This window comes from Leptopilina heterotoma, unplaced genomic scaffold (assembly GCF_015476425.1).
Source record: "Leptopilina heterotoma isolate Lh14 unplaced genomic scaffold, ASM1547642v1 Lhet_215, whole genome shotgun sequence".
NCBI classification, from domain to species: domain Eukaryota; kingdom Metazoa; phylum Arthropoda; class Insecta; order Hymenoptera; family Figitidae; genus Leptopilina; species Leptopilina heterotoma.
Genome location: NW_025110933.1, coordinates 273,619 through 301,335, shown reverse-complemented (window position 1 = coordinate 301,335; position 27,717 = coordinate 273,619). Strand labels below are relative to the sequence as shown.

Here is a 27,717-nt window from a genome sequence, read left to right as displayed (position 1 = left end):
AAATTTCAGGCAAATGAAAAACGTTTTGAAACATAAAATTTATTGAAACTAAAATTTTTTTCTGTTCATTTTCTGAAAGATAAAATTATCAAAAGAACAAGATATTTCAGAAGTCGTTTGGCCAATAATTTATTTATATATTTTTAAAAAATCGTCATTTTCAATGTTTTACAAAAATTTGAATAACTTCTAAAATAACGAACACTTTTTAATGATCTTAAGCTTATTTTAAAGGTCATTTGTGATACATTATAAGGATTACTTATAGACATTAAATTAACATTAACATTAACATTAACGTGTAATTTTTTTCTTAGAAAATGCAGGCCGTCAAACTTGGACCAAAAAATTTAAAACAATTTTATTAACAGAAAAATAATTTGTTTTCTTTCAAAAAATATAAATAAAAAAATTTTAGTTTCCATACATTTTATGTTTTAAAATGTTTTTCAATCACCTGAAAATGAGTGGTATCTCAATTATGACCGGTAGCGTAAAGTAAATTTTTTATGGCAATTATATATCTTTTTTATAACTCAGTCATAAAAACGGCGTGTTTTGTAACTCCGGAAATAAGTAGAAAACTGCCTTTTCTCGAACAGAGCGTCATAAGCGCTCTTGTTCGTACGGAGTGCAAATAAAAGTACCCCAGAGTATGAAAAAGAATGTAATATAATAATAAGAATGGAATAATGTAACGACTGCGATGAACCAAGTAAGATAAAATTATTTGCGCAGGCGTAGATATATATATACACTACCATCCACGAGTATCAGGACGATTACACGCGACTTTATGAAAAAAAAGTGCGATCACTTTTTTAATCATATCTCGGAAATAAAAGAGATACAAAAAAACTTAAATACGGTCAGAAAGCTTATTAAATTATTAAGCTTATTAATTCTGCGTAAAATAAGCCGTCTTTGAAGTCATTTCGTTAACTATTTTTAGAGTTGTAGAGTAAGAAAGAAATAAAAAAAATTATAAAATTTTTTCAACGAAATGACTTAAAAGATGGATTATTTAACGCAAAATTTAATCAGCTTTCTAACCGTATTTAAGTTGTTTTATCTCCTTTTATTTCCGAGATATGATTAAAAAAGTGATGGCATGTTTTTTCATAGAGTCGCGTGTATCCGTCGCGTCAGGTCCTGATACTTGTGGACGGTAGTGTATAGCAATAGTTATGGACAGCACTACCAACTTAAGATTCGCTAGAACTCTAAAAATCTCTATGATTTCGCTATCATTGTCAAAACATTTCGTCAACATAACCTCACTTTTTTTGATCAAATATCAGTGTTTAAAATCGAGATTTAATAATTAATAATGTTTCTCGAAAAGGAAAGCACTGAATAGGGAGTAGTCAATGAATAAAATATAGTTTTTACACAAACTTAACAATAATTTATTATAAAAGATTAAAAGTTTAAGATGCAGCTAAAATCACTTAAGTGGTTAAATAAATAAATAAAAGTCTAAATTTAGTTAAAATGTTGGTCTTTAAAAGAGGCATCACTTTTGTTTCGTTTCACAATCAACCACCTTCCTCGCACACTTGCTAATACTAATATTCTGAGAAGCTTTACAATTCCACGAAACGCAACGAAGAAACAGACAGCATGGATATAGTATAATTTAAGGGGTAAAATTCACTCTCAGAATCATTCTTAAACATACCGCTCGCCTCGTGTGCCTTACATCACGAAATAATAAAACAAAGAAAATATTAATAAACAAAATTAAATTATGCAATTTTAGCCGCCCGCCATGACCTAACAAATAGAAATAATATAAAAAATAAAAGAAACATAAAATATTTAAGAAAACAAACAAGTGTCAAGTTAACACAAATATAAATTTCACTTAACACTCTTCTGAGTTACTTAACCTAACAGGTAAAAGACACAGCTTTACAATGGGTCGATCAAACTCTGAATCAGCTGTTTTAACTCGAACTGAACGAGTAAGATTATCTTTTCCCGTATAACATTTCATAATGCGACCTAAAGTCCATTTACAAGGAGGCAAGTTATCATTACATACAAGAACCATGTCTCCTACATTTAAATTTATCATTTTATTAAACCATTTATATCTCTTTTGTAAAGAGTGTAAATAGTCTAAGGACCATTTTCTCCAAAAAATTTCCGTTAAACGTTGAACCAATGACCAGCGTTTTAATCGATTTTCGGGTACAAACTCCAGCGAACACTCTGGTAAACTCAAAAGAGGGGCACCAACTAAAAAATGACCAGGAGTCAAGTAACAGAAATCCTCCATATTATCATTCAATGGAGCGATTGGTCTTTAATTTATCGAAGCCTCAATTCTTGTAAGCAAGGTATAAAATTCCTCATGAGTTAATTTATGTAAGCCGATTATTCTACGCAAGTGATGCTTTACACTTTTAACCCCTGCCTCCCACAATCCACCAAAGTGAGGAGCGTTAGGGGGTACGAAGTGCCAGGAAATTCCATCGGTATTAATTCTATCTTGGAAATCTTTGTCACCCTGTACTTTGATCATTGCATTTTTTAAATCATTATTAGCTCCAACAAAATTCTTTGCGTTATCACTATACAAGTGAGCGGGCTTTCCCCGACGAGACACGAAGCGGTGTAAAGCAGCTAAAAAGGCTGCCGATGAATAATCAGAGACAAGTTCGAGATAAATTGAGCGTGTAGAACAACAAATAAATAAAACGATATAGGTTTTTTGACTTCTAATCCCTCTTCCTGAACCAAATCTAACATCAAAAGGACCAGCATAATCTATACCTGTGTGAGTAAAGGGGCGAGAAGGAGTAAAAATCAGGTAGATTTCCCATAAGTTGTTGGGGAACTTCAGCCTGCTCTCTAACACAAGTAACACAATTCCTTATTATTCCTTTGACCAATGACCTTGCTCTAATAATCCAAAAATTCTGTCTCAAGACATGTAAACTTAACTGTAGTCCACCGTGTAAAGATCTAAGGTGTGCATGAGAAGCAATTAGGTTGCTTATACAATGTCGGGGTAAGATGATTGGATGTTTTTCATCGAAACTAATAGGAGCATTTGCAAGTCTTCCGCTAACTCTTAAAATCCCATTTGAGTCCAAAAAGGGGTGTAAATTTTTAATAGTTGATTTGCTATTCAATGATTCTTCCTTGGTAAGAAGTTTCATTTCAGTTGAGAAAAACTCAAATTGAATTTTCTTAATCCAAAAATCTCTTGACCAATTAATTTCTTTAGCAGTTAAACATTGTGAAGTTACAAGGTAATGGCTTTGTCCTGGATGAGCAAACTTTTGAATAAAACAAAAAATAAAACGTTTGCAATAGGCTGTAACTCTTAATAATTTAGGCCAAGAAGAAAATTTACTTGTGATTTCCAAGACAAAATTATCATGGCTCAGAACATGAAAGCTTGCAAGTTTTTGTTCTAAATCAATCTCGGAAGAAACCAAAGGTGGTTCCAAAGAACGTTTAACAAAGCTTTCAATAAGCCAAGGTGGACCTTTCCACCAAAGAGAGTGGTTCAAGAATTCTGATACCGTAACTCCGCGAGAAATACAATCAGAAGAATTTTCTTTAGTAGGAATATAAAACCATTTAGCTTCAGGAAGTAACTCATTAATTAGAGCCACTCGATTTGCAACGAAAGATCTCCAAGTAGATGGGTGCTTACTAATCCAAGCCAAAACGACAGTGGAATCCGTGTGACAAAAAATAGGTAAATCTTTCAAATTCTCTAAAGTCCTCACAAATTTTAAAATTTTAGCAAGAAGAACCGCACCACATAATTCCAATCTAGGAATACTAACAGGTGAAAGGGGGTCAACTTTAGATTTAGCAAAAAGAAGAGATACTCTTACTGCTCCAGATTCATTCATCAATCGCAAATATACACAAGCTCCATAAACTCTGCTGGAGGCATCTGAAAATCCATGTATTACTCATTTTAGTTTGTCCTGTCCACCTTGCAATTTTAAGATCTTCCAATTTCTTCAATGAAGAATAGTAATCAAACCAAGTTTTCATTAAATCACTCGGAAGTTGCTCATCCCAATCTAGTTTACGAAGCCATAACTCCTGAATTAACATTTTTCCAACGACAACCACAGGAGCTAACCAACCAAAAGGATCATATAATTTAGCAATAGTAGAAAGAACTTTCCTTTTAGTTGGATTAGTAAATTCCTCACAAGAAACTTTAAACTGAAAAACGTCAGAAATTGGGTCCCAACATAAACCTAAAACTTTCAATTCAATATCTTTATCAAAAGGGATTTCTATGGCTCGTTCATGTTTTCCCTTTGGAGAATTTTCCAATAAAATAGCATTGTTAGAAGCCCATTTGCGTAGATGGAAACCACCACATTTCATTAAATTTATAACTTGTTCTTGTTTTTGTTTAGCTTCCTCTATATCGTCAGCTCCAAATAAAGCATCATCAACATAGATGTCATTCTCAAGAATTGACCTAGCTAATGGAAAATTATCACCCTCATCCTTAGCCAATTGTTTAATAACTCTATTGGCCAAAAACGGAGCACAAGCAGTGGCATAAGTGACAGTCAATAATTGAAAAGCGACAACTCTATTTTCTGGTGAATACCAAAGAACACGCTGATAATCTAAATTTCTAGGATCAATTAAAATTTGTCTAAACATTTTTTCCGCGTCAGCTATATAAACGTATCGATATTCACGCCATCGCAAAACTATGGTAATTAAATCATTCAAAATCTTTGGACCAATGAGCATATGCGAATTTAAAGAGGTGCCATTAGAAGTCAGACTTGAGCCATTGACTACAACTTGAACAGCAGTAGTAGAACTGCTTTCTCTTATAACAGGATCATGGGGCAAATATACAATCTGAGAAACATCCCTTAATTCATCCTCATCAACAATTCGCATGTGACCTAAATTAATATATTCGGACATAAACTCTGAATACTGTTTAAATAATTCAGGTTTTTTACTTATGCGCTGCATTACTTTAGAAAGAATAACCTTTGCTCTCTCTAGAAAATTTCCAATAATAATAGGAGGATTAGTTTTAAATGGCAAACGCACCATATATTGACCAGAAGCAATTCTAGAATGAGTGTTCATAAAATGATTTTCACAACGCATTTCTTCATCAGTCATAGATAATTGTACTGGACTTTCTTCCAACTGCCAAAAACGAACTAAATCCTCATGTAAAGAATCAGTTAAAACACTAGTATGACTAGATAAAGAGGGCCTTAAATGTATATCATTTAAAATTGGACCGGACAAAATCCAACCAAAAATAGAAGCTTGAGCTGTTAAAGAACCCAAAATATTTTGTTCCAAACCTGGTAACAAACATTCGCCAAATTTATCTGCTCCTATTATAAAATCGATGCGCGAGTTACTGAAAGGATCGGGATCAGCTAAACATAAATTTTTTAATTTTAAATTATCCTTTAAATTATCACTTAAGGATGGACTGTAGGAGGTTAAATTTAACAAAACTAAGGCTTTTATTAATAAATAAGGACAACCCTTTTCCTTAGATAAAATTTCAAAATGAGCCAATTTTTTAGCTTCGACAATATTCATACCTCCCACTCCAAAGACAAGAGCATTAACTCGATCATAACGAGGATTTAAAATTTTAAAAGCTCTTTCTGAAACAAAACAACACTCTGACCCCTGATCAAGTAAAATTCTAAATTTGTAAATTCTACCGCCATCCACCTTTATTTTAACCAGAGCAGTCGCTAAGAGAGTTCGACTCAATAAACCAGTCTGTATATTTAAAAAATTAGTATTATCATTAGGATTTAAAATTTTTACATGATTTAAACTAACTGAATTTGAACTCTTACCCCCTGGTTCGTAGCAAGTTAGTTGATTTCCAACAACTGATTGAGAGTTTGCCATTGTTTTTTGATCTGAAATTAAATTACAATCAGCTTTCACATTAAAATGTAACAAAGTATTATGTTTACGTTGATATTTAGAACATTTTGATTTACTGAAACACGAAGAGGGTCTATGACCGGGAGACAAACAATTAAAACAACAATGATTTCGCAATACAATTTCTTTTCTTTTTTCGACCGGAAGCTCCTTAAATTGATTACATTTACTTAAAAAATGATTTTCTTTGCACAATAAACATTTAGGACTGGCAGATGCAACGTGACTTTTAGTTACCTGCTGATTTGAATTTTTTGCTTTATCTGAATTCGAAATTCTTGAAGCTTGTATTGCTTCTAGAGCACGTATACGTATAAGGATATTCAGTACTTGAACCAAGTTGCATTTCCCATTCCTTTAATGACCAAGAATCTAATTTTTGTGAAATTATAAAAACTAATATATCACTTAACTCGTCAACCGGACGATTAATATTTTTTAATGCTAAAAAAGCCTAATTAGTTGTAACAATAAGTTTTTTCAATTCTTCCGGAGAATTATTACTCACTTTAGAAATATTCATGAAAGAAGCAAAATGTGAATTTATAATAGCACGCTTATTATCATATCTGGATTTTAATATATCCCAAGCAACACTAAAATTAGCTTCTGTGACTGATACATGCTTCAATAATTAAATTGCTTCTCCCTTTATAGAAGTCTTTAAATAATGAAGACGAGCAATATTTGACAAATTTTTATTTTGAATTATTAAAGCGTCGAATAAATCGCGAAAATTTTCCAGAAAACTCCGGTAAAGTAATTTGAGGCAATCTAACATGAAATGAGTCAGATCGAATTGACGTTTCAAAAGCAGAAGTATTGACTTGAGAGAACGGAGTCATGTTAAAAATCTGGGTATTTAAAAAATCAAATGCTTGCAAATAAGCTTCTTCCAATTTTAAAAAATCTTTTTTTACAAAATATTCCTGCTTTAATTTTTCTTTTAACGTAGCTGAAGTTTGCAATTTCAAGTAAAATGCTGGAGCTGTGGCCCATCGTTGATTCAATAATTCTAAACGACCCTTAACTACAGACAAATTTACATTTGCTTTACCAATTTTCTTATAATTAGTCTCAGTACGACAAATATATTGATATGTCTACTCAATTTCAATAAATAAACTTTCCATTTTTATACAAAAAAAAAGATTTAATTAATAAGAAAAAATAAGACAATAGCGAAGTCTCAATAATTACATACAAAACAGTATAAAACTGTCACCAATAATAATAAATAATAAAGCAAGTTTTAATTTATATAATTTAAAATGATCGACTTTAAGGGGACTTTCTGGTTTAGAATTGACAAAAAAGGAAGGTTTTAAAACTTTTATTGTAAGAACAGTATTAAAGAAATTGTAAAAACTATTTTTGGACATTGTAGCACATTGCGTAGAGAAAATTTAAAAAATATGTTTGAGTGTATTTAGTTCAATTTCATAGCTGTAGGTGGCGTCTTCCAAAAGATACCTTTTTTCTGGTACGTTAGTTTCCGGGCAACCTGTAATACATAAATTCAAGTTCCAAACGGGAATCTCTTCATAAGGATTTATTCTTGTGCCTAAACCTCAAAAACGATTTTTTTTAAAGGTTTTTTTATTTTATATGTACATTTTTCTCAAAAACTCGCAAAAACGCCGTGTTTTTGGGTCAATTTACCTCCATATAAAAACACAGGCGGTAGAAATATGAGTTTTTAGAGGTTTAGGCACCAGTTTTTTAAATAAAGAATCGAAAAATTTTTGGGATTTCAAAATCGGTTTAGTAGATTTCGAGAAAAGCTCTGTACCAGTTTGAAAAATGAGTTTTCGAGAAAAACGCGTTTAAAGTTTTCATAACATAATTCATTGAGTCATGAATATCAAACAACTTTTTATTACAACAGAACTTCGTATCCCGCTGTTTTTGGGGTCGCTGATTACGAATTTGATGTCCGTTTTGGAAAATCCAAAATGGCGGATCCAATATGGCGGACGAAAAAATAAAAATTCAACCGGATTTGCTTAAAACTTGCTACTCGGGGGTTTTTGGGGTCGCTGATTACGAATTTGATGTCAGTTTTTTAAAATACAAAATGGCGGATCCAATATGGCGGACGAAAAAATAAAAATTCAACCGGATTTGCTCAAAACTTGTTACTCGGGGGTTTTTGGGGTCGCTGATTACGAATTTGATGTCCGTTTTTGAAAATACAAAATGGCGGATCTAATATGGCGGACGAAAAAATAAAAATTCAACCGGATTTGCTTAAAACTTGCTACTCGGGGGTTTTTGGGGTCGCTGATTATGAATTTGATGTCAGTTTTTGGAAATTCAAAATGGCGGATCCAATATGGCGGACAGTATTACTTTCAAAATTGATAATGAAGTATTTGATTCAAACGCAATGCTTTAAGATTTTGAACATATGCTATTCATTCAACAATATCTGCTTTTGGTAGCCCGCAATAGCATATCTTTAGATTCTATAGCATTTTTTTTCAGTGCATATGTATTTAAAACGTTCCTAGAACGTTAATGTTTTGTGCCTATATTCATAACTAGCAATCTCAAAAGGCCACAAGTAACCATTTTCAACTAAATTTAATTAATTTCCTAATCTTTGTCCGCCATATTAGATCCGCCATATTGTATTTTTAAAAACTGACATCAAATTCGTAATCAGCGACCCCAAAAACCCCCGAGTAACAAGTTTTAAGCAAATCCGGTTGAATTTTTATTTTTTTGTCCGCCATATTGGATCCGCCATTTTGTATTTTCAAAAATTGACATCAAATTCATAATCAGCGACCCCAAAAACCCTCGAGTAACATGTTTCAAGCTAATATCAATAAAAGAGGAACACCAAATATGTAAATAAGATAACTGTAGATTGTTGTTGAAATACATACCGTCATAAATATTGTTATAACTTTTGTTTTTGTACATATTTTTTAAAAATCGTTTTGGGACAGTAATTCTATGATACTAAGGAACATTTTTAAGCAAAAAAAAAAAATCGATTTTTTTGAAATTCTAAACCAGAAAGTCCCCTTAAATGAAACAAAATATTTTTTTTTCATTTAAATTAAAATCTCAATATATATTAAATTACAATAAATAGTAATAATTGAGAAATTTTATTTCAATTTTCTATGATGAGTTTAATCGCTGTGAATGACAGAAAATGTCAAAACAAACATTATATTAAATATCAGAAATTCGACTGACAAATATACAGGCAAAACAAAGAAGAGAGAAGACTTTTCGTCTGAAGTGAGATAGCAAATTACTTGCGCAATAGATCTCGATAGACCATGCAGAAAACGTACGACTTCTCCTTAAACCCCTCTTCTCATTAGCGACATCCCTTGCATCATAATCAGCTGGGCAAGAATCTGAGTTGACCTCAACGTAAGCATGTTCAGCGAACGCATACTATTACAGCTTGGCGGGAACAATTTCAGCTTGGCGTGGGTCAAACAAAAAGTAGATTTTAGAAGAGGAAGTAATTGAATTTTATGCTCTTCTAATGTCCCTTTTCACTCATCATAATCAAATTCTTTTAGACTTTTTGTCGATCAATAATAAAAAGCGAGGAAGGCTTTAATTATGTTAATTGTTCAATGATGCTACAATAGTTCCAACCGTTAACCACTTGCACAATCAACATCTTAAACATTAAATTAATCCAGTTTATTGCACTTTTATTCACACCACTATCCGGCTCGAAGGACCATGTTTAAAATCGAGATTTAATAATTAATAATGTTTCTCGAAAAGGAAAACACTGAATAGGGAGTAGTCAATAAATAAAATATAGTTTTTACACAAACTTAACAATAATTTATTATAAAAGATTAAAAGTTTAAGATGCAGCTAAAATCACTTAAGTGGTTAAATAAATAAATAAAAGTCTAAATTTAGTTAAAATGTTGGTCTTTAAAAGAGGCATCACTTTTGTTTCGTTTCACAATCAACCACCATCCTCGCACACTTGCTAATACTAATATTCTGAGAAGCTTTACAATTCCACGAAACGCAACGAAGAAACAGACAGCATGGATATAGTATAATTTAAGGGGTAAAATTCACTCTCAGAATCATTCTTAAACAATCAGAATAATTAATACTTTGAGATGGCTTTTTGAGAACCCTTCTCCTTGTAGACCACACCAAAGGTTTTTCAACATTAATACTGAAATAAATTGTTTACCTTTAGATTGTCAATGAAAATTAATCTTTTGAGTCGTTTTTTTTTGCAGTCAGGGGTCTCCGTCCCCGTACCTCCTGTCCAGGGCTCTACCTCTGGACCCCGTCGGGGGAGCCGCCCGCGCGACAATGTGGGAATGTTGTATTTAAATAAATAATTAATATTTATAATAGTTTCCCATTATAGTGTTAGGGATAATTGACACACAATTATTTGAAACTCAACAAATATAAATTTATTATTATTAATTGAGGGTTCACGTGCAATAAGGGGACGCGCAGGCTATTCGTTGTCCTCTCGCGCAGCCGCAGATTCGCTATACGCGGGGACTTTCACTTCCATGCGTATCCCCTTATTGCACGTGAACCCTCAATTACTCTAATATCTTGTTACAGAAATATACTATAGTCGTTTGCATGGTCTCGAGACTCTTTTTACAATGAATACACTCTGTTAATTACTTTATGAGGTCCCGAATATAGTGATTCTAATGACTTTTTAACTCCTCCCCGTTTTAAGAAAACGTGTGAACATGAATTTAGATTTTTATAAACAAATATTTTCCTTTTATGTCTATGTTCGACTGGAATTGGCTTTACAAGTTTAATATGTTCACGAAATTCTTCAAGAAATGTTTGCTAGTTAGGATTAAACTTCTCAGAGAGAACAAATTATCCTGGGATTTTCAAAGAAGTCCCATATAAATATTCAGCGGGTGACGCCCCCGAATCGAAAACATTTGTTCTTAAACCAAACAACACGGTCGACAACACGCGAGTCAATTTTTCATTGCCATTGCACATTATGGCAGCCTATAGGGTGCTATACAATCGCTCGATTAAACCATTCGCGGCGGGGTGATAAGCCCTGGTACGAATTCGCTTACATCCCGACAAATAAAGTAATGATTTAAAAATTATGGACTCGAATTGGCTCCCCTGGTCCGTCGTAAGACTTTCAGGAGTTCCAAAGCGAGAAATACATCCGTCCACGAACGCACGATGAATAGTTAACGCCTCTATGTCTCTCAACGGAATTGCCTCGATCCAACGCGAAAACTGATCGATCATCGTGAGGCAATATCTAAAGCCATCACACGAAGTCATCTGTCCAACAATGTCGATGTGGACATGACGGAATCTATCCTCGGGAGCAATGAACTGTGAAGGCAAAAGAATATTATGTCGAGATACCTTTGACTTCTGGAAAGGCAAACATTCTCTACACCACTCTCGAATGTCCTTATTCATGCCTGGCCATATATAGATTTTTTTAATACTTCTGTCTGAAACTTTAGCGCTAGGATATGCTGGTCCATGAAATATGTCAAATACATGCTTTCAAAAAACTTTCGGGACATAAGGGCGCAAAATTTCTCCTGACAGATCGCAAACTATTGGGGTGTGATCAGGACCCTACAGAATGCGCTTTTAATTAATACAGGTAGATTCGTTTTGACAAAGAGTTTTAAGTTTTAAATCTTCATTCTGCGCAACTGATAAATCTAATAAACTTACATTCGATGCCAAACGTATAAGGTCAACTGGGGACAGACAACCCGCAACCACATTTTTTTCTCCAGGTAAGTATTCTTAGGAAGTCGTAAATTGAGATATGTATGATAATTGTCTCAATTGTCTTGGGGAAGCTTTGTCGGATTATTGGGTAAAAGCATATATTAGAGGCTTATGGTCCGTGACCAAGGAAAATTCTCTACCCTCGACGAAGTGCTGGACATATTTTATCGATTCGAACTCTACGGTCAGCTCCCTATCATAGGTACTATATCTTCTCTTTGCGATGGACTTAAACTTCGGGAAGAGAATGCCAAGGGCTTCCAACAACCGTTCTGAAATTGTTCCAAGGAACCTACTATACCCTTATCGGACGCGTCCGTTACGACACGAGTCGGGGAAGTAGATGATGGATGCACGAGAAGTGCAGCATTCACAACATTCGCTCGACAATCCTCAAAGGCTCTTTCCGAATCTGGATTCCAATAAATCCCTCTTTTATCGTTTTTCTTTGAATCATGCAGATATGCATTCAAAACTCTCTGACAATCAGCTGCTCGAGGTAAACATTTCTGATAAAAACTTATTAACCCTTTGAGTCTCACCTTTTCCTTCTCAGTTTTCAGTATTTCTATGGCATATTTATTAAGGGGACTTTCTGGTTTAGAATTTCAAAAAAATCGATTTTTTTTTGCTTAAAAATGTTCCTTAGTATCATAGAATTACTGTCCCAAAACGATTTTTAAAAAATATGTACAAAAACAAAAGTTATAACAATATTTATGACGGTATGTATTTCAACAACAATCTACAGTTATCTTATTTACATATTTGGTGTTCCTCTTTTATTGATATTAGCTTGAAACATGTTACTCGAGGGGTTTTGGGGTCGCTGATTATGAATTTGATGTCAGTTTTTGAAAATACAAAATGGCGGATCCAATATGGCGGACGAAAAAATAAAAATTCAACCGGATTTGCTTAAAACTTGTTACTCGGGGGTTTTTGGGGTCGCTGATTACGAATTTGATGTCAGTTTTTGAAAATACAAAATGGCGGATCTAATATGGCGGAAAAAGATTAAGAAATTAATTAAATTTAGTTGAAAATGGTTACTTGTGGCCTTTTGAGATTGCTAGTTATGAATATAGGCACAAAACATTAACGTTCTAGGAACGTTTTAAATACATATGCACTGAAAAAAATGCTATAGAATCTAAAGATATGCTATTGCGGGCTACCAAAAGCAGATATTGTTGAATGAATAGCATATGTTCAAAATCTTAAAGCATTGCGTTTGAATCAAATACTTCATTATCAATTTTGAAAGTAATACTGTCCGCCATATTGGATCCGCCATTTTGAATTTCCAAAAACTGACATCAAATTCATAATCAGCGACCCCAAAAACCCCCGAGTAGCAAGTTTTAAGCAAATCCGGTTGAATTTTTATTTTTTCGTCCGCCATATTAGATCCGCCATTTTGTATTTTCAAAAACGGACATCAAATTCGTAATCAGCGACCCCAAAAACCCCCGAGTAACCAGTTTTGAGCAAATCCGGTTGAATTTTTATTTTTTCGTCCGCCATATTGGATCCGCCATTTTGTATTTTAAAAAACTGACATCAAATTCGTAATCAGCGACCCCAAAAACCCCCGAGTAGCAAGTTTTAAGCAAATCCGGTTGAATTTTTATTTTTTCGTCCGCCATATTGGATCCGCCATTTTGGATTTTCCAAAACGGACATCAAATTCGTAATCAGCGACCCCAAAAACAGCGGGATACGAAGTTCTGTTGTAATAAAAAGTTGTTTGATATTCATGACTCAATGAATTATGTTATGAAAACTTTAAACGCGTTTTTCTCGAAAACTCATTTTTCAAACTGGTACAGAGCTTTTCTCGAAATCTACTAAACCGATTTTGAAATCCCAAAAATTTTTCGATTCTTTATTTAAAAAACTGGTGCCTAAACCTCTAAAAACTCATATTTCTACCGCCTGTGTTTTTATATGGAGGTAAATTGACCCAAAAACACGGCGTTTTTGCGAGTTTTTAAGAAAAATGTACATATAAAATAAAAAAACCTTTAAAAAAAATCGTTTTTGAGGTTTAGGCACAAGAATAAATCCTTATGAAGAGATTCCCGTTTGGAACTTGAATTTATGTATTACAGGTTGCCCGGAAACTAACGTACCAGAAAAAAGGTATCTTTTGGAAGACGCCACCTACAGCTATGAAATTGAACTAAATACACTCAAACATATTTTTTAAATTTTCTCTACGCAATGTGCTACAATGTCCAAAAATAGTTTTTACAATTTCTTTAATACTGTTCTTACAATAAAAGTTTTAAAACCTTCCTTTTTTGTCAATTCTAAACCAGAAAGTCCCCTTAATAAATTTAGGGTTTTTTCCGGGCATGTTCCTCATACCTAAACAAGCCTAAGAAAACTGTTGATTCACAATTTGTTAATAATAAAAATATTATAAACAAATAAATAACAAAAAATAATGCTTCTTTTTCAGAAAAAATTCATTTTCTACTTATCCTTAGGAATTTTTAAGATGATAATTTTTTTTCTTTACAAATTAGATCCTAAACTATATTTACAATTACTTTTTTGAATTTTTTTTTTATAATTTTTAATAATAAATAACAATTTTTTGTAATATTTTATGAAATAAAAGTATTTCAGATGAGATTTTAAACCTATTTTCATAAAACTCGTTACACGGGGGTTTTTGGTGTCGCTGAATACGAATCTAGCATCAGATTTTTAAAATTCAAAATGGCGGATCCAATATGGCGGACGCGAAAATTAAAAATGAACTGAATTTGCTTGAAACTGGTTACTCAGGGGTTTTTGGTGTCGCTGAATACGAATCTGGCATCAGAGTTTCAAAATTGAAAATGTCGGATCCGATATGGCGGACGCGAAAATAAAAAATAAACTGAATTTGCTTGGAACTGGTTATTTGGGGGTTTTTGGGGTCGCTGAATACGAATCTGGCATCAGATTTTCAAAATTCAAAATGGCGGATCCAATATGGCGGACGCGAAAATTAAAAATAAACTGAATTAGCTTGAAACTGGTTACTCAGGGGTTTTTGGGGTCGCTGAATACGAATCTGGCATCAGATTTTCAAAATTAAAAATGGCGGATCCAATATGGCGGACGCTAAAATTAAAAATAAACTGAATTAGCTTGAAACTGGTTACTCAGGGGTTTTTGGGGTCGCTGAATACGAATCTGGCATCAGATTTTCAAAATTCAAAATGGCGGATCCAATATGGCGGACGCGAAAATTAAAAAAACTGAATTTGCTTGAAAGTAGTTACTCAGGGGTTTTTGGGGTCGCTGAATACGAATCTGGCATCAGAGTTTCAAAATTGAAAATGGCGGATCCGATATGGCGGACGCGAAAATAAAAAATGAACAGAATTTGCTTAGAACTCGTTTTTTGGTGGTTTTTGGGGTCGCTGAATACGAATCTGGCATGAGTATTAATAAATTTATTAATAAACTTAGAAGATTGAAAACGTTTGGATAAAATTAAAGAGTAAAATCAAAAGTTAATGAATCCTGGCAATCCACAGTCAGGTAACTCGTTTAACGTAAAATCCTCTTTATAGTATTTCTGTCTATAAAAAAAGAATTAATTTTTTGATACTGAATATAATGTACTATTTTTGACAATCCGATTGAACAAACTGTAGATATTAGTAAAGATTTGCTAACCGATGAGTAACTGAAAATGTCAATCTTAATGCAGGATGTGATGTAAAAAAAACACAAACAATAATACTGCTTCTACTCAACAAAATACCTTCTTTCAACGTAAAAGCTATATTAACCTGTTGAAAGAATCGTTAGTAATAGTTTCTCGAATGTCGTTTGTTTGAATGAAGTTGATACTTACCATTTGGAGGGAATCGTTCGTGTTAGTCTGTCGTTTGTCATTTGTTTGTTTGAAGTCGGTACTTACCTGTGAAGATAATCGTTCGTGTAAGTCTGTTGATTGTGATTTGTCCGATTGTAGCCGATACCCACCTGTGGAGGAAATCGTTTGTGTTAATTGTGTCGATTTTTATTTGTTTGATTAAAGTCGGTACTTACCTGTAACGGAATCGTTCGTGTAAGTCTGTCGTTTGTCATTTGTTTGTTTGAAGTCGGTACTTACCTGTGGAGATAATCGTTCGTGTAAGCCTGTCGTTTGTCATTTGTTTGTTTGTCCGTTATATTGGATCCGCCATTTTAAATTTTCAAAATCTGATGCCAGATTCGTATTCAGCGACCCCAAAAACCCCCGATTAACGAGTTCCAAGCAAATTCTGATCATTTTTAGGGTTCCGTACACCATAGGTGTACTGACGGAACCCTTATGAAATCACTCGTGTGTCCGTCCCAGCTACGCAAAAGGGGCTGTCCCCCCCTTAACTTTTACAAATCTCAACCTAGTGAGCTGAAATTCGGTAGGGATCTTCAGTTTTAAGTGCAGATTACAGGAAAAATATAGCGAACCTGATTGGTGGAGATATTTGGGAACTAGAAGGAAAAGAAATTGAATTTTTTTGAAAAAATTGCAAAAAATGACCCTGCCCCCCCCTTAACTTCTACAAATTTCAACCTGGTGAGTTGAAATTCGGTAGGGATCTTCAGTTTTAAGTGTAGATTACAGGAAAAATATAGCGAACCCGATTGACAAACATATTTGCAAAATAGGAGGGAAAGAAATTCAATTTTTTCGAAAAAAATGCTAAAAATGACCCTGCCCCTCCCCTAACTTTTACAAATCTCAACCTTATGAGCTAAAATTCGGTAGGGATCTTAAGTTTTAAGTGTAGATTACAGGAAAAATATAGCAAAATCGATTGACGGACATATTTGCGAACTAGGAGGGAAAGAAATTCAATTTTTTCGAAAAAATTGCAAAAAATGACCCTGTCCCCCCCCCTTAACTTTTACAAATCTCAACCTAGTGAGCTGAAATTCGGTAGGGATCTTCAGTTTTAAGTGTAGATTACAGGGAAAATATAGCAAACCTGATTGGTGGAGATATTTGGGAACTAGAAGGGAAAGAAATTGAATTTTTTCGAAAAAATTGCAAAAAATGACCCTGCCCCTCCCCTAACTTTTACAAATCTCAACCTTATGAGCTAAAATTCGGTAGGGATCTTAAGTTTCAAGTGTAGATTACAGGAAAAATATAGCAAAATCGATTGACGGACATATTTGCGAACTAGGAGGGAAAGAAATTCAATTTTTTCGAAAAAATTGCAAAAAATGACCCTGCCCCCCCCCCTTAACTTTTACAAATCTCAACCTAGTGAGCTGAAATTCGGTAGGGATCTTCAGTTTTAAGTGTATATTACAGGGAAAATATAGCAAACCTGATTGGTGGAGATATTTGGGAACTAGAAGGGAAAGAAATTGAATTTTTTTGAAAAAATTGGAAAAATGACCCTGTCCCCCCCTTAACTTTTACAAATCTTATCCTGTTGATCTGAAATTCGGTAGGGATCTTAAGTTTCAAGTGTAGATTACAGGAAAAATATAGCGAACTCGATTGACGGACATATTTGCGAACTAGGAAGGAAAGAAATTCAATTTTTTCGAAAAAATTGCAAAAAATGACCCTGTCCCCCCCCTTAACTTTTACAAATCTCAACCTTATGAGCTAAAATTCGGTAGGGATCTTAAGTTTCAAGTGTAGATTATAGGAAAAATATAGCGAACTCGATTGACGGACATATTTGCGAACTAGGAGGGAAAAAAATTCAATTTTTTCTAAAAAATTGCAAAAAATGACCCTGCCCCCCCCCTTAACTTTTACAAATCTCTACCTAGTGAGCTGAAATTCGGTAGGGATCTTCAGTTTTAAGTGTAGATTACAGGAAAAATATAGCGAACTCGATTGACGGACATATTTGCGAACTAGGAAGGACAGAAATTGAATTTTTTTGAAAAAATTGAAAAAATTACCCTGTCCTCCACCTTTAACTTTTACAAATCTTAACTTGATTAGCTGAAATTCGGTAGGGATCTTCAGTTTCAAGTGTAGATTACAGGAAAAATATAGCGAACTCGATTGACGGACATATTTGCGAACTAGGAGGGAAAAAAATTTAATTTTTACGAAAAAATTGCAAAAAATGACACTTTTCTCTCCCCCTTTTGAACTTTTAGGAATCTTAATTTGATGAGCTGAAATTCGTTAGGGATCTTCATTTTTAAGTGAAGATTAAGGTAAAAGAAATATAGCGAACATGATTGTTTGAGATATTTGCGAAATTTAAGGGCAAGAATTTGAATTTTTTGAAAAAACTACAGTGTCACTAATTTAACTTTTATAAATTTCAATGTGGTGAGTTAAAATTCAGTTTGTATATTTTTTTAAGTGCAAATTACAGAAAAATAAAGATAATTTGATTGGCGAAGATAAAAATAAAATAAAAATAAAATAAAATAAAAAGAAAATAAAAAAATAACATAAAATAAAATAATAAAAATATTTATTCCAAATTTAAAAAAATATATTAGCATTTTTTTAATTATTTTTTTTATATTTTTAAGAATTGTTGAAATAATTAAAAATAACAAAATTTATTTGAATATGAGCTATAGATAAAAAAAATGAAGATAGATAAAAAAAATATTATTATTATTATTATTATTATTATTATTATTATTATTATTATAATTAATAATATAAGTATCTTTTGTTAGTTTATATCCAATATATTATTTTAAATATTATCTCTAATCAGGTAAAATACATATTTTTTGTTATTTGTAAATAAAACATAAGAATTCAATGTGGATTATAGTTATAGTTTTTTTTAATCTATATGTAATAAAAATACATATGTGTACCGAATTTCAGCTTAATATGTTTATATATGTTAATATTAATGTGGATTATAGTTATAGTTTTTTTTTAATCTATTTGTAATAAAAATACATATGTGTACCGAATTTCAGCTCAATAGGTTTATATATGTTAATATTAATCAATTATATTTCTTATATATATTTTTTTTATAAAAAATGAGTTTTATTTTGGTGTACGGAACCCTCGATCTTAATGCGAGTGCAACTCGCACTTGCCCGATTTTTTTTTATTTTCGCGTCCGCCATATTGGATCCGCCATCTTGAATTTTGAAAATCTGATGCCAGATTCGTATTCAGCGACCCCAAAAACCCCAGAGTAACGAGTTCCAAGCAAATTCTGTTCATTTTTTATTTTCGCGTCCGCCATATTGGATCCGCCATCTTGAATTTTGAAAATCTGATGCCAGATTCGTATTCAGCGACCCCAAAAACCCCAGAGTAACGAGTTCCAAGCAAATTCTGTTCATTTTTTATTTTCGCGTCCGCCATATTGGATCCGCCATTTTGAATTTTGAAAATCTGATGCTAGATTCGTATTCAGCGACCCCAAAAACCCCCGAGTAACCAGTTTCAATAGATTTCAAAGAAATGAAAAATGTATGACTCAAAGGGTTAAGCCCCAGAATCGTCTCAATTTGAGAATATTACGAGGTTTATGGAAATCAAGAATTGCTTTGACCCTATCGGGAAGAGGTCTAACACCATCCTTATCGATCGAATATCCCACAAATTCTACCTCGGAATGACCAAATACACACTTTTCTAAATTCAAGCGAAGAGATGCCTCACTCAAACGACCAAAAGCGATTTTCAAATGACGTTCATGTTCCTCAGCAGATACAGAAGCTACCAGGATATCATCAATATACGAAAATACGAAATCAAGATCGCCCAACACTCGATAAATGTAGCGTTGGAACGTTGCACCAGCATTCCTCAGTCCGAACGTCATGACCGTGGACTTAAACAAACCAAACGGTGTTATAATGGCGGTCTTCGGAACATCATCCGGAGCGATAGGAATCTGATTATACGCGGCGTGAAGGTCTAGTTTTGAAAAAATAATCTTACCAAATAAAAATTGCCGAAACATCCTGCACGAAAGGGACAGGATATTTGTCAGGAGTTGTTCGTTCACGGGGAAAAGAGAAACGTTGGGTTAATACCGATTTCGAATTGGATGAACAGTTTTTCGGTGCTGTTTTAACAGAGGCGACATCTGTAGTATAATGTATGTTGTATTAATGTTACCTCGTAAGTGAGTTTGATTCCGAAAGGTACTGTCAGGCGATGGTATGTTGATTCATCTTACCATTAGCCGTTGAATTAACGTACTATATCAATTTATACATCAAAATAAATAATATTTAAGAAATAATTATTTAAAACATGAATTGCGAGTTAAATACACAAGAAATTAGAACTCGAACACTCACTTTTCAATTCTTGATGACTTCTTACATTTACAGAAACACTTGGCTAATCCATTGTGAAAGATAATTTCCGCAATCATCAAAAACATTTACGACTATATAAAAATATACGCAGCTGGTCAGTCAATTTTCATATACGACCATAACTTAGCTGATCAGTCATAATTACACACGCGCTGCGCATGCGCAAGCAGTCATATTTCTGGTCAAGCAAAGTTATCGTGGTAAGTTGATTTAACAGGTGGACCTGTGTTAATTCAATGTCATTGCCGTGAAGTAGGTCCAGTTTGTTAGATCAACGTTTCTCTTTTCCCCGTGTTCATTAACACAACGGTAGTCGCCACACACTCTCCAACCACTCCCTTTTTAGGAGCCATATGGAGTGGCGAAGCCTACGATGCACATAATTGACGATACTCTCTTGATTCTAATATCTCGCGAAAATGATTCTTTGCAACAATCAATTTTTCGGGAGACAACTAACGAGCCCTTTCGGCTACAGGAGGTCCGTTAGTAATAATGTGATGCATAATACCCTGCGATGCATAATACCCTCCCGTCAAGGTCGGAAATTTGACTAAAATTTTCATATAGGTATTCGATTTATCTACCACACTATAGCCTGTCGAGGAATCTAAAGAATGTCAGAATTAACATGGTTACAACACTTACTCCAATGCAAGATGACAATCCTATTTCACAAACTGTATTAATTCCGGAATGAGAATCAATCAATTTGCGCCCACGAAGATCTACATTTAGACCGTATGCCGACCATACATCTGACCCCAAAATAGGATAGGGCACAGATGCTATTCTCAAATATTATACAATCATTCGCGGCATAAAGAACAGACTGGGCGGGTCTCCTTTTTGTATTGTGATCAGCCGGAATCAAGGATATGTCAGAACCGGAATCAACTAAAAAAGTTAAACCGGATTCTCGATCCTTAACGAAAAGGCGTTTTGAAATGGAAGTAGAATTGATCTTGATTGTGTGAGGTGTTGATTCTAGTTTTCCGAAGGTGGTCGGCATTTGTTAGTGTTATTGCTAAATTTTTTTAAGATAAAAACAAATTTTCGAGATCGAGATATATCACGGCTTCGATTAAAATTTCTATTACTTTTAAATTTTCCGTTATCTCTAAAATTTCTAGTTGATAGCGAGTAGAGGCGTTGAGACAATTCGTTTAATTTATCCTTAAGATCGTTATTATTCTCAATAGACGACACCGATCCACCATAGATAGGTCCATCTGTTTCAAAAGAATTACACGGATGACATCATCGCTACACCGATTACGACTAAAAGATAACGAATTCTGTTCAAAATGGCAAATGGTTTTCCGTCGCCGAGAATTTCTCCTTTTAAAATACTACGTAATTCGCTTTCGGGTAAAGACGAAAAATTTTCAATCAATCTATTTTTAATTCGCGTGTAAAGATTCGGAATGGGTTCAGCCGATATAATAGGATCCCCGATAATCTGAATGACATCGCAATCCATGGCAGCCAAAATGGCACCAGAACGAGCTTTTTCTGATGTGAGTTGGGCATAATCAAACATGAGTTCTGTCTGAGCGAACCATAATGCAGGTTCATTACGAAAAAAGTACAAAGTTTTGGAAAACAATAAAAACAAATTACAAAACATGAAAATATTTAATGTCCGAGAAACGAGATAAAAAACAAAATTAAAACAAAAAGACGAAATATTTATCAAGAATGGGATAATTAGCAACACAGAAACATCAAACACACAATGCTTTGAAGACGTCAAAATCAAAAGCGAAACGATTTGTTTAAAGTATTTTAAAATAACGCGTTATATATTTTTTCATTAAAATAATAATAAATTCTGAATTAGATATCACTAATTTTGAAATAAGAATGATTAGACATAACCAAATAAAATTGTCAATATAATTCAGTGTATTTAAAACAATACGCATTTTATAAGTAGAATTTAAAATAAGATGCGCGAAATTTATAAAAATTTAACCAAATAAATTCATTTAAGTAGACATAGAAAAAATATATTATTTTTCTTTTGAGAAGTCGTTTAAGGGGACACCCTAGTCACCTAAAAACAATGCAAAAAGAGTCAACTTTCGGTACACTTTTCTCGAGAACTATTATTCCAATTGCGTTCGCCCTTTTTTCATTCGATTACAAATATAATCAATTATATGAATAAGAAGTAATACGACGTTATCTCCAATAGAAACTTTTTTATGAATATTTATACTCAAAGCAAAATAAAAATCCCATTTTCTCTGATTCATTGACTCTTATCTCCGTTTGAACAACTCAAAATGATGTTAAACTTCTTATTCGTATTCTTGGAACCATACTGAACAAAGTAAAAAAAAATTATAAATCGGTTTAGTAGATTCGGAGAAAAGTGTACCGAAAGTTAAAAAATTGGAAAAAAACATTTTTACAGGAGACACGAAAAAAGAAAAAATACTAAAAACTCATGGTATTTAGAATCATGTAATCAGATTTTTTCTACTTTTTAGAAAAGGTTTTAAAAAGTCTTGTTCTATTCCTAATTGAGTCTACTTTTAGAAAATTAAATTTAAAAAAATCGATTTTTTTGTCATTTTTCCACTTAGGTGTCCCCTTAAATATATTAGACGATTTAAATTAAACCTTTGCGAAAATTATAGTTACTCGATTTCGTCAATGTAAATAAGAAAGGTCGCGATCAAGGACATTCACACTATTCACGGACAATAAATAAAATAAAACGATGACTCCAAAAATGATAATCCCACATGCTGCGTACTCTCTCCCTACGAAAAAATGACCGGAAATGAGGATGACGAAATCCATATATGGGGTCATTTACTAACTATGTCACGCTTTTTCGGACTAATTTTGACCCCCTCCCATCCCTTCGTCACATTTTTTACATACAAAAAAAAAATTTCCACACTTCTTCACACACAGCTTGACACCTCCCCACCCCTAGGAGTGTGACGTAGTTTGTGAACGACTCCTATGCTTTTATGATTTAGAGCCTGGGATCCTCCTTTTTTAAAAAAAGGTCGTCACAAGGTAACTCTCAGCGTTATTCCTCGCTCCGGACATCACTCGAACATTTTTCATGAAAGAAAAAAAAAGAAATAATTTTAGGGGAAGGAAGCCTAAAAACTATTAGTTTGCAAAACAGGTTTTAAATGCGTTACGCACCTGCTGCATGGGCTCAGAATGGAGATGCCCATGCGCTATTTTCAGAAAGCATACAATCTTTTGTGACACCTTGTCTCACCGCATCCGGAACCAGAAGTAAGCCTCTCGATAATACAATTCCGTTTCCGAGAATGAACAGGTTCTTGATCTCCTTGGCGGCATCCGGTCTTGAGTACAACCTCCGTCACTGCAGTCAAATGGTTATCAATGTTGGTCACACAGGACAAAAATTTTTGAACAAAAATACTTTCGTATTTTCTCAAGGCGAGTTGTCAAAAATGCAGGATTCTTTGAAGGTGGAGAATGTCCTGATACGAGTCTGCCACCGAATTAAACATGGCGGCGTCGAAGTAGAAACATGTGCTCGTCCATAAAAAGTTGAAAATTCATGATAACATATGTTGAGCACTCCACGAATTAATGTAAAAAAATGTTATAAAAATGTTTAATATCAATCAATTTAAAACCATAAGTGGATTGATTTAATTTCCCATAATATTTATGGATTCACTTTTGACCGACGCTATCCCGATCACGTCGGGGTCACCAATTGTGGGAATTTTGTTTTTAATTAAATAATTAATATTTATAATAGTTTCCCATTATACTGTTCGGGATAATTGACAGACAATTATTTAAAACTCAACAAATATAACTTTATCATTATTACTCTAATATTTTGTTACAGAAATATACTATAGTCGTCTGTATAGTCTCGAGACTCTTTTTACAATGAATACACTTCGTTTGTACTTATCCCACTCTTCGTACGGAGAGATAACAGCGAGAGAGGGGAAGCTATAGACTTGCTATTCCCCACAACGATACATGCTTGTACGTTTAAATGTATATCGGTAAACTAGTTTTTAGTAAAAAATATTAACAGGTTCCCGAGATATTAAAAAACGATCGTACCGTGCAAAGCGAAATTTTCAACCATCGACTCTTTTAATTTGCCGTTGAGTCAGTTACGTGGCTGTGAAAGTCAGGGTGGAAAATTAATTTTATCAAGTAAATCTGTTACGTATGACTTCGTAACATTTTTATCATGGGTTAGATTTTCTCAAGTGGACCTTAAATATTCAAAAGTTGAAATTTATCAGTGTAAATGTGCAAAAAGATAGTTCTATTAGAGTCACGAATAACCTGTAAATTTTATTAAAAAATATTCAATTGTTTATTTGTTATAAACAACTGAAATTTTATACATAACATTTTTAAAAAATGCATAACTTTTAAAAAAATTGACGAAACTTGATGATTCTTTTTGAAAATAACCTATGAAATTCCAAACTTTATAAAAATAATTTTTTCTCCATCGAAGCTCTTAATTTGATATAAAAAATAATTATTTATTATAAACAAATTAAAAATAAAACGTGTTCTGGATAACCATATTCAATTTTATAAATAAGGACTTTAAGAGAATTTATTAAGGATTGCATATCAAAAAGAAAAAATTGTTTCAAGAAAATATTTTATTAATTATGAATTTTTTGTAAGCGCGCGCAAGCTCCGTGATGTGGGCTCCCGCGTCTGACGAATGTCATGTGCCCCGTTTTGCACGATTTAACTTGTTTATTTTGGAAGGTTTTCTTTCATAATTTTTTTCAAATTTGGTTTGTATGTTTTGATCTAAAATTCAATTGGAATACTTTGTTACGTATGACTTCGTAACAATTTTTAATTTTTTCGTTAATTAAAAATTTGTTATATTGTATAATTTCATTAAAAAGTTGGGACTTTTGTAAATAGAATTAAGTACTCAATAGACATATTATCAGGACATAAGAGGATTTTTACATAATAAACTCATCAATTAATTTGTCTTAAAACTATTTTTTCATAATTAAATTATATCCAAACTTAAAAAATAACGATAATCATTCTTCAATTGTTTTGATTCACAATAATATTCAATATTATTTTTAAAATTATAATTCTAAAATTGGTTGAAAAAATATGGACATCACTCTTATTTCAAAAAGGAATTTGTCTACTTTGTTATAAGTTACTTTCCACAAAAAAGACTCTTAATTGTATTGGTAAAAATACTAAGTAAAAGAATACACTTACACATTAACAAAAGAGGATATAGAACATCGAACTATATCACGCCATTTTAAGGAATTTGCAAGCTTGCAAAAGGCTTGCCTGGCAACAACGAAGTTTGGCGAGCCGTGTGCACCGGCATCCCTACTCTGTCGTTTTATATTAATTTCAAGGTGTGATCCATACTTTCGATCGTTTTAACTAAGGAGTCCGACTTTGTTCCTCCCGCAGTAAAGCTGCGTAGAATTAAGTGTTCCTCCCGAAAATCGGTAGATTCTTAATTTGTTTTTCCCGCAAGGCGGTTGATTATATATTACTCATGAATTTAATTCCCGCAAAAGGCGGAGGTTTATATTTTTGTCTCCAGAATTAAGGGTTGATTTTGAATTTCTATTGATTAATTGATTAAAGTGAATTGAATTGAAAATTTTTAATAATCTTTTACGCGGGTTTAAAGAAATAAATAATTTAAAAAAATACGAATAGGAAAAATGAATACTAAGTGAAATATTAAAATTAAAGGAATAATCACATAAAGTAAAAAAAAGAAATTAAAGAAAAGAGAATCATTTAAGAGAATATTGTGTTGATAAAGTGAATTAAAGAAAAGTTTGAAGTTAAATAAGTAAAATAAAATAGGGAGTGTTAAATATCAAACCTCTGTCCAGTGGTTTGAAAGTATTTTTGTCATAATTATTGTTGTCAAAGAAAGTATCAAAATTGATTACAAGTTTAAATTCGGTGACCCCGAACTTTAAACATTAAAATCAATTTTGATACTTTCTTTGATCAAGTAATTTAAAATATTATGCTGATAATAATAAAGGATCAAATAAAAAGAAATAATTGAAGAAGGATAAAAAGAAAATAACTGAAATAAGGAAGAATTAATTTGTATAAGAGATTCTGTCACAGGTGTGAATCTGAATAATCTACCTGAGAAAAGTAATAGGATACTTTTCTGCTCTTGATAAAAATAATAAAATTGTAAGTTGGTGAGTCAATTATTAGTTATCACACTATTTTACACATGATGACATTTACACATTATTATATTCTATGCATATAAAAAATATAAACAAATATTATTTCTTATTGTAACTAATAATAATCAAATACTATACAAGTTGTATTGTTATACATGAATTAAGAATTTATAAGGAATATGTTTTATTAAAAGGGATATTTTGTAGTAATACTTATTGCTTATTATAAAAAATAATTTTTAAGGGAAATTAAAGATTTTGGTCATTTGTATGATTTTTATGTTAATTTAAATCACATTAAAATAAATAAAACAAGACATATCATATGTTACTCATATTACAAGAAGTGTTTTATTACGGTTTAACAAACTGTTGCCACCTTTTCCTTTTCTACATTTCTTTCAACTAAAATACCGTCTAGTCGGGGTTATTGATTCGATAATAAACCTAAAGAAGAGGTCCACTACCTTTTAAACATAAATAATTATTGTTCCCAAAAGAGCAAAATAACGTTTACCTTGGGATGTTTGATTTTGAGTCTTATTCTATTTAACATATTGAAATTACTTTCAATACAGTTAAAGTTGAATTTGCTTAAAATAAGGATATTATTTAAATAAATAATCAAATTCATCTTTAACATACTTGTTTATAATAAAAATAGTAATACATTATTTTATTTATATTATTTATTTATAATTTCTATTTTAAGTTTATTCACTGAAAAAAAATATTCTTCTTTTGAGAGGAAAATTCTTCTTGAATCAAGAATATTACACTTAATTAAAGAGTATTTTGCTCTTAAGATAAGAGGATTGTTTTTGAGACATATTCAAAAGGAAAATATGCAATAAAAAAAAGGAATCCTCTTAAAACAAAAATATTTTTTTGTTATTTAATTGTTTTTAGTTGAATATTTCTCGCTTCAAAAAAAACATGTTTTAACTGATTTTTTTTTAATTCTATAATTTTATATATTTACTTGTAAACTTTCGTACCTATTAAAAATAAAAAGTAGTAATACAATATATTTTAATACTCAGTGGAGAGTTAAAAAATTTTAATTTATTTTGGAGAGTTTGTTCGTGTAGAGTCGGTCAGTGGAGAGTTAAAAACATTTAATTTATTTTGGATAGTTTGTTCATGTAGAGTCGGTCAGTGGAGAGTTAAAAAAATTTAATTTATTTTGGAGAGTTTTTCCGTGTAGAGTCGATCAGTGGAGAATTAAAGAAATTTTGATTAATTTTGGAGAGTTTGTTCGCGTAGAGTCGGTCAGTGGAGAGTTAAAAAAATTTAATTTTTTTTGGAGAGTTTTTCCGTGTAGAGTCGATCAGTGGAGAATTATAGAAATTTTGATTAATTTTGAAGAGTTTGTTCATGTAGAGTTAGTCAGTGGAGAGTTAAAAAAATTTTAATTTATTTTGAAAGGGTTTGTTTGTGTCGAGTTGAAAAAATTTTAATCTATTTTGGAGAGTTTGTTTGCGTAGAGTCGGTCAGT

The 27,717-nt window shown here is 32.5% G+C and overlaps 2 protein-coding genes across 3 annotated transcripts in view; both read right to left on the bottom strand.

The window, feature by feature from the left end:
- LOC122501805 (probable tubulin polyglutamylase TTLL2) overlaps nt 1-27,717 on the bottom strand; it is a 517,344-nt gene that overhangs the window by 229,848 nt on the left and 259,779 nt on the right. The gene's annotated exons all lie outside the window — the stretch shown is intronic.
- Nucleotides 1,364-23,897, bottom strand: LOC122501809. 2 transcript variants are annotated; one of them, XM_043611558.1, is made up of 2 exons: nt 23,182-23,897; nt 1,364-7,447 (listed from the first exon to the last, which is right to left on the bottom strand). In XM_043611558.1, exon 2 carries the CDS (start codon nt 5,902-5,904, stop codon nt 3,871-3,873), a length of 2,034 nt encoding a protein of 677 aa, XP_043467493.1. In that variant the 5' UTR covers nt 5,905-7,447; nt 23,182-23,897; the 3' UTR covers nt 1,364-3,870. The 2 variants fall into 2 exon arrangements, with proteins under 2 accessions (XP_043467493.1, XP_043467494.1); XM_043611559.1 differs by having other exon boundaries at nt 1,364-5,915.